The 15,005-nt window shown below is 41.7% G+C and overlaps 1 protein-coding gene across 2 annotated transcripts in view; it reads right to left on the bottom strand.

Moving 5' to 3' along the window:
- Nucleotides 1-12,299, bottom strand: part of BTBD2 (BTB domain containing 2) — a 60,480-nt gene extending 48,181 nt beyond the window's left edge. The window contains exon 1 of one of the 2 annotated variants that reach the window (XM_074303715.1): nt 11,642-12,299. In XM_074303715.1, coding sequence (XP_074159816.1) covers nt 11,642-12,288 — 647 coding nt within the window. In that variant the 5' untranslated portion in view covers nt 12,289-12,299. The remainder of the gene's footprint in view (nt 1-11,641) is intronic. The other variant, XM_074303725.1, reaches the window with a different exon arrangement.
- Between the last annotated feature and the right edge of the window lie 2,706 nt (nt 12,300-15,005).

Consider the following 15,005-nt stretch of genomic DNA (forward strand, 5'->3'; position numbering starts at 1 on the left):
TGTGGTTCTACCTATAAGGATTAGTTTAATGCATCAAGTGATACATATGCTTAAATACTTTATATTTTTGTTGTAAATAAGAAAAAAACTCTCACTTATTTCTAAGGATCATTTCCTTGTCCTTATTAATCATTTTCCTTTGAAATGTCAATAGAATCGGTTAAATTGGTTTTAAAACCTTGTGGTTAGCATATTAATAGTTTTTAAAATTACATTTCCATGTATTTACCACTACTTTGCTAATTTTAATTTTTTTTCAGATTTTCAGGATTTATCATGTTATAAACAGTATAGATGACATAATAATATAGTTTTGCTTGAATGATTTTAATAAGATGTCTGAGAGACTCTCTGATGAACAGATTTTAGAACTAATAATATCTCATCCTACTCATATGATAGTGAACTTTCATATAGTAAATTTGTTGCTATAACTGCAGTCCAAAGCTGTGAAAGAATATTTTTCATCTGATTCCAGCAACAATGAATTCATCAGTAAAATTCCTTCTACAGCTGTTAATCTAAAAGGTAATGAGAAATGGAGTTCTTGCCAGACCCAAATTTATGACAAAGGAGATAAATATCAAAGGACAGATATTGTAAAGTACTTAGCCAGCACATACATAAGGTGCTATATAAATGTTGGCGATTATTATAAAGAGCCATGATGTCTGAAAGGCAAAGATGATGGTTCTTCACAATGCAATATAGCTAAATACTATTTATTATTACTTCAATCTAGATCTATGGCAAATTCTACAATCTGTAGCATTGAGAACCAAAGTTCTTACTAACTAAAGGTAAGCCAATGTTTAGAAATATTCAAAAATGCATAAATGGGGGTGGCTAGGTGGCGCAGTAGATAGAGCACCAGCTCTGAAGTCAGGAGGACCTGAGTTCAAATCTGGCCTCAGACACTTAACCCTTCCCAGCTGTGTGAGCCTGGGCAAGTCACTTAACCCCAATTGCCTCAGCAAAAAAAAAAAAAAAAAAAAAAAAGCATAAAGTGGGAGCCAGTAAATAACTGTGCTAATTCCTTCACTACATTAGATGAGTTAGAGAAGTTTATTGGTCTTGTCTCCTGTAACATTATTGACAGAAGAAACCTACTTATAAAAAGTATGTGATGTAGCTCCTAGGAGTTATTCAATAAAACTATGCTGTGTAATAGATTACTACATATAATGACGTACCTTCAACTTTTACCTGAAAACTAAAAGGAAACAAAATCTATCTCAGGAAGTTTTATCTAGTATCCTCACTATGGTGGTGTTCTATTGAAAGTTGTCAGAAGGAATTTTTACCTAATGTACATAGCATGCTGTAAATTATATATATGAAATAAACCAAACAAATTGGGTCTGAAATTTTGGTTGATAGACAAAAAAATTACATGGCAGCAAATTACAGATAATTGTTTAATGGGTTCTTTCATTTGGAAAAAGACTATATTAGAAGAAAAAGTAGCAGAGTACCTACAGGTGTAGCAATGTTGAGGCTCAAAAAAATACAAGTCAAGATTTATACAATGTAACTTGGGGCAATTAATTTATATTTTTTGATTTTTCCTTGAGACTCCTAGATCAACTCCTACAGCAACTGCAGCATAGTTGAGACTATTCCTCAGAACTACAGAGAATGAGGACAAGAGAACACAGATACATATGGACTGCTGCATCAAACTCTGGTTTTGAAATCTAGTTAAAAGCCTACAGGGAATACATTGACTTCTTACCAATGTAAGAAATCCAAGTCTGCAACTATAATGAGAACCCTCTATCCAAATGTTCAGAGTCAAACCCAGAACAAGCCAAAGTCAGAAACTAGCCTATTTAATAACCAACCAGACTGAGTTAGGAGTAGATGTTCTCGACCAAATGGCAAGGTGCTGCTCAGTGAAAGCAGCAAGTGACCTCCAGTCTTTCATCTCCAACAACACAAGAGACCACTTTCAACTCAACAAATCCCCAACCAAATCATCTTTCCCCCAAACCCTCCCCCCTCCCTCCTTCCTTCCATATGACTTCAGAGGGTAACACTATGGCTCCAGTCCCTTGGACTCCCAACCTAGCAGTCTACCTGGACTCTCTCATCCCCCATATCCACACAATTTACCAAAGCCTGTCAATTTCTGCTTCTGCGGTATGACCCCTTTCCTCCTGACTGGCCCCGTCCTGGTGCTAACCCTCATCACCTCCTACCTGGAACACTACAGGCTGCAGGTGGGTCTGGGGCCTCAAGTCTCTCTCCACTCCCTTCCATCCTCCATTCAGCCACCAAAGTGATTTCCCTAAAACACAGGTTTGACCATGTCACTCCCATTCTACATATCTCCAATGGCTCCCTATTCCCTCCAGAATCAAATACAAAGTCCTCTGGCATTCAAAGCTTTCCACAACCTAGAACTCCCTCCCAAACTTTCTGGTCTTCTAATAACTTCCTCCAGGTATTGCCACAAATAAGACACCCTATCTTTCAGCTCGAGGCATTTTCTCTGGCCATCCCTCAAGCCTTGAAACTTCTCATTTCTGCCACTTGTCCATAAAAAGCCTTTCCCTACCCTTCTCAATTCTAGGACCTTCTCCCTAATATATCCTTTTTATCTTGTGGACAGATTGTTTGGACATGTTTACTTGTTGAATCCCCCATTAGACTGTGAGCTCCTTGAAGACAGGAACTATCTTCTGCCTCTTTTTGTATTCCCAGAGCCTGGCACAGCAGACACTTAATACTGACTCACTGACACAGCTCAAGTTTTCTATGCCCACAGGGGCAACCTATATTATAATACTTTTATACAACTTCTAAGTGCTAGTATACACAAGGATTGGAGAAGCTTTAAAGTAAAAGAGGAAATCAGGTTTATTTTCATACTGGTAAAATTATCTACAATAAATTCACATACATATATTCAAGAATTTAAAATAAAATTATCTCTAAGTGGCAGACTAACTAGACTTTGAAATGTGGAAGGGATGAGTTCAAATTCTACCTCCAACACTTATTAGTTATATGACCCTGGGAAATTCACTTAACCTCTGTCTGCCTCTGTTTCCTCAATTGTAAAATGGGGGAAATAATATCTATCCCTTTCCCCCGCATTGCTATGAGAACCAAATGAGACAATATTTGTAAAGCACTCAACATAGTGGGTGGCATATAGCAGGCAATTGTTTCTTTCCTTCCTTCACTGAACCCCTATACATATCACTCAAGATATCACAAGAGAACATAATTTGGGAAACAAAGACGTAGAAATTTTCAACAATTTTCAGTGTTTCACAATGCACAAAATGTCATTCCTGTTTTGTTACAATTTAAGTACAATTCTAACAATTCATTTCTTATGGAGATGGTATTAGTTGTTAATAGCTTCTTTTGAAAATTGCCTATTTGTATCCTTTCAAAAGCTGTCAATATTTGATGCTACAACATCCTTACCTTCTACTCTTCCTTAGACTTTTCATATAGAGGATTCTATTTCCACAATGTCAATGAAATTACTCTAAAATTGCCAATTATCAAATTCAATGGCCTGCTTTTCCTCTTTATCCTTTTTGATCTCTCTGCAGCACTGGGCCTTGCTGGACTTCTTTAGCTTCCAAGATGTCATATTCTCTAGGTTTTCCCTCTGCCCCTATTATTCTGCCTTTTCATATTTTGGGGGGCATCTCAAAATGGGTACCTTCTAATATTCTGCCTTCAGCCCTCTTCTCCCGCTTCTCTAGCTTCAACCAAGTTAAAAAATGTGGTGCTATCCTTTAAATCTTTTTCTTCCTCCCATGAAAGTTAATTTATCAATTTCTATTTCAAATATCCCTCATTCAAAAAAATTTAACCATCTTTCACACTGTCTCTATTCCCTTTGCTTTGACTAAGATTTGTTCCTCATTACTACACACCCAAATTATTCTAATAGCTTTCTACATGTCGTTCTTCTTCTACTCTCTCAACTCTAATTCATCCTAAATTTTCCAGCCAAACTCATCTTCTTTATACAAGAATCCCATATGTGTTACTCCTCTGGTCAAAAATCCCCATTCTCCCTACCATCTAGGGAATGGAGTTCAAACTCTTTTGCTCTGCATTCCGACCCTCCAGTTAGGTACCACTTTACCAATTTTAATAGCTGTGATTCTCCTCTGTGTTTTAGATAAACTAAATTACTCTTTAGCTCTAGTACATGCTCTATAGTTTCTCATGCTTTTCTTTGATGACTATCTCAAATATGGTTATCACTCAATCAATATTTATTAAATGCCTACTACATCTGAGTGAAATGTGCAGGACCAGGAGATCATTATATACTTCAACAACAATATTATATGATGATCAGTTCTGATGGACGGGGCCCTCTTCAACAATGAGATGAATCAAATCAGTTCCATTTGTTCAATAATGAATAGAACCAGCTATACTCAGTGAAAGAATTCTGGGAAATGAGTGTGAACCACTAACATAGCATTTCCAATCCCTCTGTTTTTTTGTCCGCTTACATTTTTGATTTCCTTCTCAGGTTAATTTTACCTTATTTCAAAGTCCAATTCTTCTTATACAGCAAAATAATTGTATGGATATATATATATATATATATATATATATATATATATATATATATATATATATATATATGCATATTTACATATGTATATGTATGCATATTTAACATGTATTGGTCTACCTGCCATCTGGGGAGAAGGTAGGGGGAAAGAGGGGAAAAGTTGGAAATGACGGTTTTGCAAGCGTCAATGCTGAAAATTTATCCATGCATATATCTTGTAAATAAAAAGCTATAAAAAAAAAAAAAATATATATATATATATGTCAGGTATTCTACCAAGTGTTGGGGACACAAAAAGTGGCAAAAGACAATCTCTGTCCTCAATGAATTTAAAATTTAATGGGGGAGACACATGAAAACAAATACATATAAAGCTAGCTATGTACAGAACAAACAGGAAATAATTAACAAAGGGATGGCACTGGAGTCAGGAAAGGCTTCCTGTAGAAAATGGGTCAAAGCATAGTATGTCTTAATCCCTCTTTCACATTACTGATCCTTCAAAATACTTGAAGATCCTCTTCATAGGACACTCCCTTCCCCCAATATGCCATCACTTGTCCAGAGTAAAAATCCCTATTTCAACTGATCTTCATATGGCAAGGTTTCTACTGACAAGAAGAGAGTACAACAGAACTATCCAACTACTAGTCCTGTACTATACCTTATCAGTAAGCCTAAAATTGCATTCATCTGTGAAGTAAGGTCAGACTACATGACTTCTTAAATGGCTTCCAACTCTAAAATCTCTGACAGACCCCTTGTGTTTAAATCCCCTATCTAGTAAGCAAATCTTGTTGACTCTTCCTTTAAAAAGTCTTGCAAATTCATTTCCATTGTTACCACTTCCCTTTGTAAACCTTAAAGTTCTAAATGATGCTAGCTCTAATCATCACCATGATTTATTATCATCTAGTGTGATAATGCCCTTTCTAACTGGTTATCAATTTTCCCAGTCAGCACAACACTACCAGGTAACCTGGTTTATTTCTTCCTATTCCCATTACTTTGATCTTGCTATTCTAGTTCAACTTCCTGAATCTGACATTCAAGACCCTCCACAACCTGAATTCAACCTATTTTGGCAACTTCATCTCCCAATAATCTAGCCAAACAAAATTATTTAGAAGGCCTCATACACAGCTTAGACTTCCTTACTTCTGTGCCTTTGACAATCCTGCCTTCCCCTTCCTCAAAAATCCTCTTTGCCCTTCCAACTCCATCTCTGCCTTTTAAAATCTTACTCATTTTTCTAATGCTCAGGTCAACTGCAAGTTATTTCATAAAGTCTTTCCTAATCCTCTCTATTTAAGAGTTTCCCCTAACACCCTCAAATTCTTATTTGTGATAAATATCACAAACTAACATAATTATGTGTACATCAATAAATGTTTATTTTTTAATTGTCTGTGACTCATTCATTTCTTATATCCTATGAGCATTACTTGTTCAAGCCAATTATCACCCAAGAACCATTCCAATGAGTATTCATCATATAGATAAGTTATCTCCAAAAATCTCCAGATAACCACAGTAGAGGTAGCATAACCTATCATATAGGGAACTAGTCTTTAAGTCATAAAGACATATACTGTGTTGACCTCTGCCAAATTTTGGCCTCTCTAAGCCAGTAGTGTTAAACTCAAAAAAGAAAGGAAGCCACAAATTCACACAGAAACATACCTGTTGGCTCCATACTTATTTCGTTTTAAGGTTTAATATTAGTTGTGTTTTATTGTATTTTTGTAAAATATTGTCCAATTACATTTTCATCTGGTTCCAGGACATTTGAAAATGATGTTTAATTTGTATTTCAAAACCATAATAGCCCATGGTTCCCTGAGTGACCAGTCTAATTCCGCTTTCTCATGCTGTCAATACCTTCTCCTCTTCAGCAGTTTCTTCAAGCTGCTAAGTTCCTCTCCTGAACCTCTATCTTAAGGAAGCACTAAAAGTCATGATCACTTCAAACCCACAATGCCCCAGAATATTTTTCTAACCTTGCCCCAGGTTTCTAGGCAAGTGCCCTCTCCCATGCTCCCTTTTCAGATCTTTGTGAAGTCTTCAACTACTAGATGCTTAGGGATACTCTTTTTCTGTATTCTTTGCACAGCACCTGACACACAGTTAGGACTTAAATTATTCATTCTTTTTCTCCTTTCCTCCCTTTTTCTTCCTCTCCTCTTTTCTTTCCCTCTCTCCAAAACTGCCTTCATCCTCCTGACCCAAGTGCTGACCTATACTGGTTGAGGGAATTTCCTCAAGACAAGTTCCCTAGCCCAAAAAAAGTAATAGGTCTAGTTCCCCTTACTAAATATTAGCAATTTTATAGAACTACACTATGTAGAATCATCTTCACCTGTCCAAAAGTATCAAACATGATTCTTCATATAAATTCTATCCCCCCAAAAAGTTTTAAATATTCTCCTGATTCCAGAAGACTTTCTATTTTAACACAGCTAATAGTGGAAAGAACACAGCCTGAAGACCCTGTTTTAACTCTCCATCTCTAATTCTCTGAAGTCTGTGACTGTAAATAAGCTGATTGTAAACTAATGACTTAAAATATCTTGAACTAAGGTCCCCTCATCTGAAAAATGCTACCTGAAAAGGTAACTGAAAGGAATGTACTCTGTAAATTTCAAGTCCTACATCAAGGCATATTATTTCTACAGAACTTTCAATAAGGAAAATTATGATGAAAATTATTTTCTCTCAGAAGCAGTCTAGCTATGTCATATTTCTAGTAAAACAAACAAACAAAAAATAGCCTAACTACATGTTCAAATTCTCTATTCATCTGCTAAATTTCAATATTTTATTTCAAGGAAATGCCATCTAAAAATCATGTGACCTAGTTAACAAGTAATTCAAATCACTGTTATCCTTTATGAAATAATTTTTTTTAATTGTTAAGTTCAGAGCTGTGCAACTGTACAATTTAATAACAACTACCTGTAAATTATTTTGCAGTTGATCTGGAAACACCTTGTCCAAAACCAATTACTGACAAATGTTAAAATGCACTTTTTAAAAACAATTTTTTATCATCCAGAATAAAGTAAAATATGCAAAATGGATAGGAGATGAAAGAAGAGATCGCCTATTTGAAAAACATAATAAATCACAGCATTACAAAGTCACATAGCAAATTAATGGCAGTCAAGATCAGAACCCTGACTCACGATGCTTCTAAAGGCAGCTGAAATCTTATGAACAAGCCAGAAGACATTAAGTCATAGCTAGCAATGCTCACCCCTTTCCATCCACAGCTTAGAGTTAGCATATTTTGCTTTTTAGTAGTTATTAAGGCAGATCTCCTCTATTTTAACTCTCTATCTACTCTGCACTTCTGGCACATTGCTGGCAACTTCACATTCAACTCTGAACCCTTCCTCCATTTCCCCTCCACTCAACTCAGAAAGCAATCAATGTAAATAAGGTTCCTCCAAGTCTCTATCCTCTAAGATTTCCCTTTGAGGAAAGAAGCCTTGGTTTCAAATACAGGAGGTCTTCACTGGCCTCCATTATCATTTAGCAGTTACCATTTGCCTTCTCACCTTCATTTGATGCTAACAACTTATTTCTTCTATAAAACAACCAGATTAGTGGATAAAAATCCATTTCAGAGGCTTACCTCACATTCCATTTATATTGGATCTATAGAAGAAACTACAGAAACTCAACTGAACCTGACCATAGCTCTAGAGCAACAAGACATAGTACCAGTTTGGGAGCTAGAGGCTCTGGGATCCACACCTGCTTCATGAGGATCAAGAAGCTGGCTGGTTTTCCTGTCTCCAAATCCAGAGCACTTCCCATCATTCTGTGCATAAAACCTTCCTCCTACAAGTCCCTTGTCTATTAACAACACATTAACAGAAAGGTATTTTGAGTCCCAAAAGAATATGCACAACTTCAAAAAACAATAAAATCTCTTTTGTCAGGAATGACAATAAAGAATCTGGCTTAAAGTCCAAGGTACAAAAATACCCTGGTACAAAGATCCCCAGGGAGATAAAAACAATTTGGCAGAAGGCAAGAAGGCTACAGAAATGTGTGACACAGGTAAAGGGAAAAAAGAATACTTGGATAGAAAGCCCAACAGAAAATTCTAGCTGTACCTAGTAGGTCAGGAGGAACAGCAAACTTCTGAGGGGAGAACTAAGGACTAACAATTTGCAAATATACCCGTCAGTTGACATCAACTGATCACTTTCCAAAAAATATCACAGGATTGAAGCTGCAAGAGAGCTGTAAACAAGAGGTTCATTTTCTATTCCTTATTGTCTTCTTATGCCCTACTCAGCCATGATATTTGACTTTATCCTTTTCATGCCTCACTGCTTACATGCAAACCTTGAGAGATAGGGACTACATATACCATATGTTCCTTTTTATATTCTCTGACGTGACAAATACTTTATGAATTTGGGGCCTGAAATCTACTGAACTAAAAATGCCTCACCTCCAAAAAAATCTTCCTTATCCATCACAGTCTTATTGATTGGAAGGTGTTTGTTCAATTGCATCACCTTTCTCCTCCTCATTTCAGTAATTAAATGATTTGCCCAAAGTGTCACAGTTATTAACTACCAAGTGCCAATTCAAACTTGAGTCTTCTCACTTCAAAATCAGATCAAGAGATACCATATTTTGTAAAGTCCTTAGGACAGTGCCTGAAACATAGTACATCATTTAAAACGCTTGCTTTCTTCTTCTCCCTAATCCAAGTAACTGCACAATAAGACTGTGCTAGTTGCCATTCTCTGAGACATTGATACCTTATAGGGAAGCTGATTAGGGAAAAAGATTATTTTATATTAAAATAATCATACAAAGTCCTAAGTAGTAAGTCTCCAATGAATATCATTACTCATAACTGCTGCCATTTCAGGAGAGAACCATTGCTATGGAGTAGAATGATCAAGACCGACCTTTCAGAGAAGGTGAAACAATTGCCGTTCAACAGAGTATTAATTTCATGCCTACCACATGCTTGGTATCGTGAACACTACAAAAGGAATATGGTCATGGTCTCTGCCTTCAAAAAGTTTAAATGCAGGTATATAAAGGATTGTAATACAAGGAGGTAGGAATGAAAGAGAAGTTATCTCAAGTATCTACTGTCATATACAATATCCAAATGACCAAGAGATATTTACTACCTACCTTCCTAAAGGGCAGGAGATGTGGCTAGAGAAGGAAGGAAACTGATGTGAAAACACCTATGTGTTAAGGAAAACAGGGTAGTTAAAGAAGGAAAGCTAGAATTTGCGGACTGCTTCCTTTGTTCTTTTTGAGGGATTGTTTAATTTAAGAACCTTTATTATTAAGGGTTCAAGGTGAAACCAAATCACTAGGTTCTTAGAAAATATTTGGTGCAACCCAATCAGTTTGCAAACAGAAAACTGAGGTCTAGAAAGGGGAAGTGACTTGGGGGTGAAGGGGAAGAGTGAGAAGAGGACTGATCCCAATTTTGAAAGGAAACAGTAAAAAAAAGAGAAAATATGACCCTTTGGATGAACTGGTTCCTCAGAGATAACAAAGGCAACAACTTTTCCCCTATGAGAGTATGTGAGACCTCTTCCGAAGGGGGGAGGGGGCACCACATCTGAAGAACAGGGTGAAGGAGGCCAGTAAGAAAGGGAAAGACTTGGGGGCTGACATCCTTAAGATAGGAAAGTATATTCTAAAAGAGTTGGGTTGTTTTTGTTTTGTTTTACAACAACTCCTCTCGTCAAAGAGGACCAGAGGTACTTGAGGAGGGGGAATAGTAGAGGGTCTGATCTAAAGAGGAGAGGAGAGATCAAGGACCACAGAAAGGTTTATCTACAGAAAGTGGCAATCAGTGGGGAGAGATCTGGTCTGGTGAGCCTGAAGAGAGGAAGGGTAACGGGAGATAGGGGGCCATTATCGTCCTGATAACTGCAGGTTCTCTCTGGCTGTCTTGAGGACTGCCCCTCTTTTTCTCTGCAGGGCAGGGAGGGGGTAAGGGGTACTCCCAAGGGGGAGGTTCAGGCAAGAGGCCATCATCATGCTCATACTGGAGGCTCCCTCTGAGGTTATCCCAACACTGCCCCGGCCCGCTTTTACCCTTCTTGGGGAGGGGAGGAGAGTTCACTAATTGGAGTTTCTAACGAACATACCTCCTCATCACCTTAGAACTGGAGGCTCCTTAGTGGCTCTAGGAGGACTGATCGCCTGACTTTTTCCCTGCAGGCTGGCTGGGGGGGCGGGGCAGGGGGACACTCCCTCTGTGGCTTTCTGAGAACTCTGGGGCTGGGGGGTACCATAGAGGGGGTGTCCCAAGATCACCACCCTCCTTTCAGGAATACGGAGAGGATCCCCATGGGATGCTCTTCAGGGCCGCCCTGCTTTCTTTTCAAAGGAGCTGAGGGTGCAGTGGGGGAGGGGTGCTGGATGGGAGCTATTTTTACTCTCCCTGAGTCTGGGGGGGCGCTCCCTTTGGCTCTCCTGGGCTGCTGGCTCTTTTTAAAGAGGAAGGGGGAACAATGGAGAGGATGTTGAAGGGAGCTATCCCCATCCTCGCCCTTTCTGGGCACTCTTCTCATCTCTTCACTTAACTCTCCCAGGGAGTTTCCAAATGAGGACCACCCCATGTCCCCCCTGCTCCCCCCCGAGGGTGGGTGTCCGAATGAGGGTCATCTCCACCTTCGGGAGGGAGGGGTTGGATGAGAATTCTCTTCCTGCCCATCCTCCCACATTCTGCCGGGGCTGCCCATCTCTTTCTCTGCAGAGGGGCTGGCTGTAGCAGGGGGCCGGGGGTTCAGGTAGGGACCATCCCCCTCCCCCCCGGGTCCGGGGGGCCCTCCCCAGTTCTTTCTCTTGGTGGGGAGAGCGGGGTTTGGGTGGAGGCCATTCCGTTTTCCCCCAGATCTGGGGGCTCTCCCTGCCCCTTCTCTGCAGGGGGGCTTCGAAGTACGGTGGGTGGGGCGCGGGCCATCCCCCTCCTTCCGCGGTACCCCGGCTCTGCAGGAGGTCCGGGAGAGGAGCACACCACCCTCCCCGGTGCGGGGTTCCCCTTCTCCGCAAGGCTGGGGAGGGTCCCGGGCTCACCTGTGCGCGGGGATGCGCTGCGAGCTCATGCCTTTGCCCACCAGGAAGTGCACGTCGCTGAGCACCTCGTTGTTGAAGAGGAAGGCGAAGCGCTCCTTGACCGTGGGCTTCGTCGCCTGCCAGTTGTAGACGGGCTCGCGGTGCAGCACCAGCCCCGCCGCCGCCGCCCCCACGGCCCCGGGCGGGGCCGGAGCGGGGGCCGGGCCCGGGCCGGAGGCCGCCGCCGCCACGGCCGAAGCCGCCCCGCCGCCGCCGCCGCCTGCGGCCTGGGCGGAGGCGGCCCCGGACCCGGCGGAGGCGGAGGAGGCCGCGGCGGCCGAGGCCGAGGAGGCGGAGGAAGCGGAGGCGGCCGCCGGGTTTCCGGGGGCCGAGGCCGCGGCCGCCGCCACGGAGCAGTTATTGTAGCTCAAGCCCGTCCCGGGCCCGCCGCCGCCGCCGCCGTTGCCGTTGCTGCAGCCGTTCCCCACCCCTGGCGGGCAGGACGACAGGCCGCCGCCGCTCCCACCGGCCGCCATCTTGGTTGGAAGCTGCTGCGGCAACGGCAGAGGCAACGGGCGGGCGGCGGCGGAGACGACGGCGGCGGCGGCAGCGGCGGAGGCGGCGGCGGTCGGAGTGTTTACAAATAAAGCCGGGCAGCAGCGGCGCATGGGAGCGCGGGGCGCGCGCGCCCTCTGCGAGGGGGGGGGGGGGACGGCGGGGGGATGGGAGTGTAGGGCGCGCGCCGCTGCGGGGCGGGGGGCGAGGGTGCGCGCGATCGAACAGTTCGGGGCACGCGCCGCCGGGCAGCGTAGGGGGGGCCGGCGCCCGACCGTAACCTTCAAGGGGGAAGGGGGAGGGGGCCTAGGGTGCGAGGCCGGCCAGAGGCAGGGGAGAAGGGGGGGGATCACGACTGAGGGGACGCGCAGGGGGAGGGCACGAGGCCGGAGGCTTGCGCACTCGGCGGTGAGGGCAGAAGGGGGGAGGGGAGGTGGCTGGGAAGCAGGGCCAAGGCGGGGGCGGGGCCCTAGTGGGACCGTTAGGCGATCCGCTGGGAAAGGCCGGGCAACCCCGGGGAAGCCCTCAGACTGAGTGGGGATTCCTCGTCACCCCGGGCCTCAGTTTCCCTAGCCATACAAGAGTGAGCTTTGGACTAGAAGCTAGCATCCAAGGTTCCATTAACTTTATTTTAACCCTACAAACGCACTTCAGTCAAATTTACCTCAAATCATTGTCGACACAAATCTTTTGGAAGAATTTTTTTTTTTCTCTAGACCTGTGATCACAGGAAATCACAAGGAGAAAAAAATGTAGACATTTTGAGGCAGATTGGATTCATTCTGAGATTTGCAGAAAGACTCCAAAAAAAAAAAAAAATAGAGGGGGGAGGGGAAATTGCTTTACTAGGTGTATTTGTTAAAAGATTATGTTTTTCTTTTATACCGAGAGAAGTGGGAAGGAGAGAAAATAGTTAAGTTAATAAAAAAGAAAAGGGGGGATAAAAGTTTGGGATTCTCAACAAAGCTCTTTTATTTATGTGAATTCACTTGGATCTTTAAATATACTGACTTTTTATTATAAAGTTTTATTACAAACAAATATCACCTGGATCTTCAAAATAACCAGAGGAGGCAGCACAGACAAAAAAAAATAAATAAATAAAAGCTGTTCAGGAAAGCAATCCCGAGTCTGCTAGCCCAATCTGAATCACTTGTACAATAATCTCTTCCATATCAGTAGATCAAGAAATAAGCATTTATTTAAGCTCCTACTGTGTGCTAGGCTTTGTACTAAAGACTTCCCTCACGAACCTCACTTTCTGCTCTGAGGAGGTGGCTTGTCAAGAGCACATATAAGAGAAAGCTTCATATTTGAGTTAGGTCTTAAGCCAGGACTTCCAACTGGAAAGGAAGAGCATGCGGATCATGGGAGACAATCAACGCAAAGTCACAGCAATGGGAGTGGAAAGTTGAGGTGGAATAGGAATTTTCTTTTTCTTTTCTTTTTTGATTGATCCAAACCCTATTCCCTCCACCTTACCCCAATTTGTTATTCCCATCCCCATCAATTCTCCTACTTCAAAGTTTCAACTAAACCAAACCAAAATCTAAGCTCTTCCACAGTGCCTTCTGGGATGCCTGTCCCATGAACAATCCTCCCTTCAGCTCTCTCACATCTATCAGCTTTTCCTGAAATCTGTCTCCCCCTCAGATGACACATTCCCTGATTATCCTCTAATTCTGGCTATATTCCTTCACTCATTCTCTTCAATTTACTGGTTGAGGTGGGGAGTTTGGAATACTTGTTCCCTATAGTCACTTGCCTTATCTTACATCACTCAGTAACCTCTCTACCTTTGAGGTCTGTTATGTTCCTATCTATCACTCATTCAAAAACCTGTTATCCTGCAGATCCCAAAGTCACTCCTGTTCTAACTGGTGTTGAAGGGAAAGTTTTGATAGATTGATATCAATAGATAAACAGATTTGACAGATTATCAATGTTATAAAGGAAACATAAGGCAATAAGCATTTATTAAACATCTACTGTGTTGTGTACTAAGCTAAGTTCAAAATTGGCCTCAAATACTTAGTAGCTGAGTGACCCAGGACAGGTCACTTACCAGATCTGAGCTCAGTTTTGAGCTCAGGTCCATTCTTTTGGGGTTCAAAGAAGACCCCCAAAAGATTGGAGTTCCAGACTGGCATCATGAAATATCTCGAAAAAATGTGCAGGCTTGAAATCATCTCCAAGTCCAGGAGGAAAGTTTATTATAATTGTAATGCCAATTGAAGTGAGCTAAGTTCCAAAAAAATTAGCAAAGAACCTGGAGAAAGAAGATAAATTTATAGGAAAAAGAAAAATCAGGTGCTTTGTATCACTGATAGGCTAATTTTATGGCTTAAGAGATAGAATTGAGGAGTAGTCTTAAGAGGTAAAGTCGAGGAGTGTTGAATTCTATGGCTTAGAGTTGGAGTTGCACTCCACTATTGGCTTCTTTTGTCTCAAAAACTTTGTTATTTTTGATCTAGAGATTATCTGAAACCATCTTTAAGGTTATTGCTATATCCTTCCTAGAAACTATACTATATCAATTTTATGCACTGTGCATTTCAGCTCCTGAAACATCCCTTTATCCTATGGAAGGTAACTTGAGAATGAGGAGATTCTGCTCAGTGTAATGGAAAGAACTTTGGAACTGAGCAAGGAGACCTGCAAATGGATAGGTCAGTTTCACCCTCAGATTCTCGGTTTTCTTCTTTAGAGTGTGACTGAAGAAGTCAGTCCTTGTATTATAGAGAGATGGAGCTGCCTCTACAGAGATCAAAATAACAAGATTTGGCAATTGCCTATATTATGGAGAGTGAGTAAGAACTTGAAGGTGACA

This window comes from Sminthopsis crassicaudata, chromosome 1 (genome assembly GCF_048593235.1).
Source record: "Sminthopsis crassicaudata isolate SCR6 chromosome 1, ASM4859323v1, whole genome shotgun sequence".
NCBI lineage: Eukaryota > Metazoa > Chordata > Mammalia > Dasyuromorphia > Dasyuridae > Sminthopsis > Sminthopsis crassicaudata.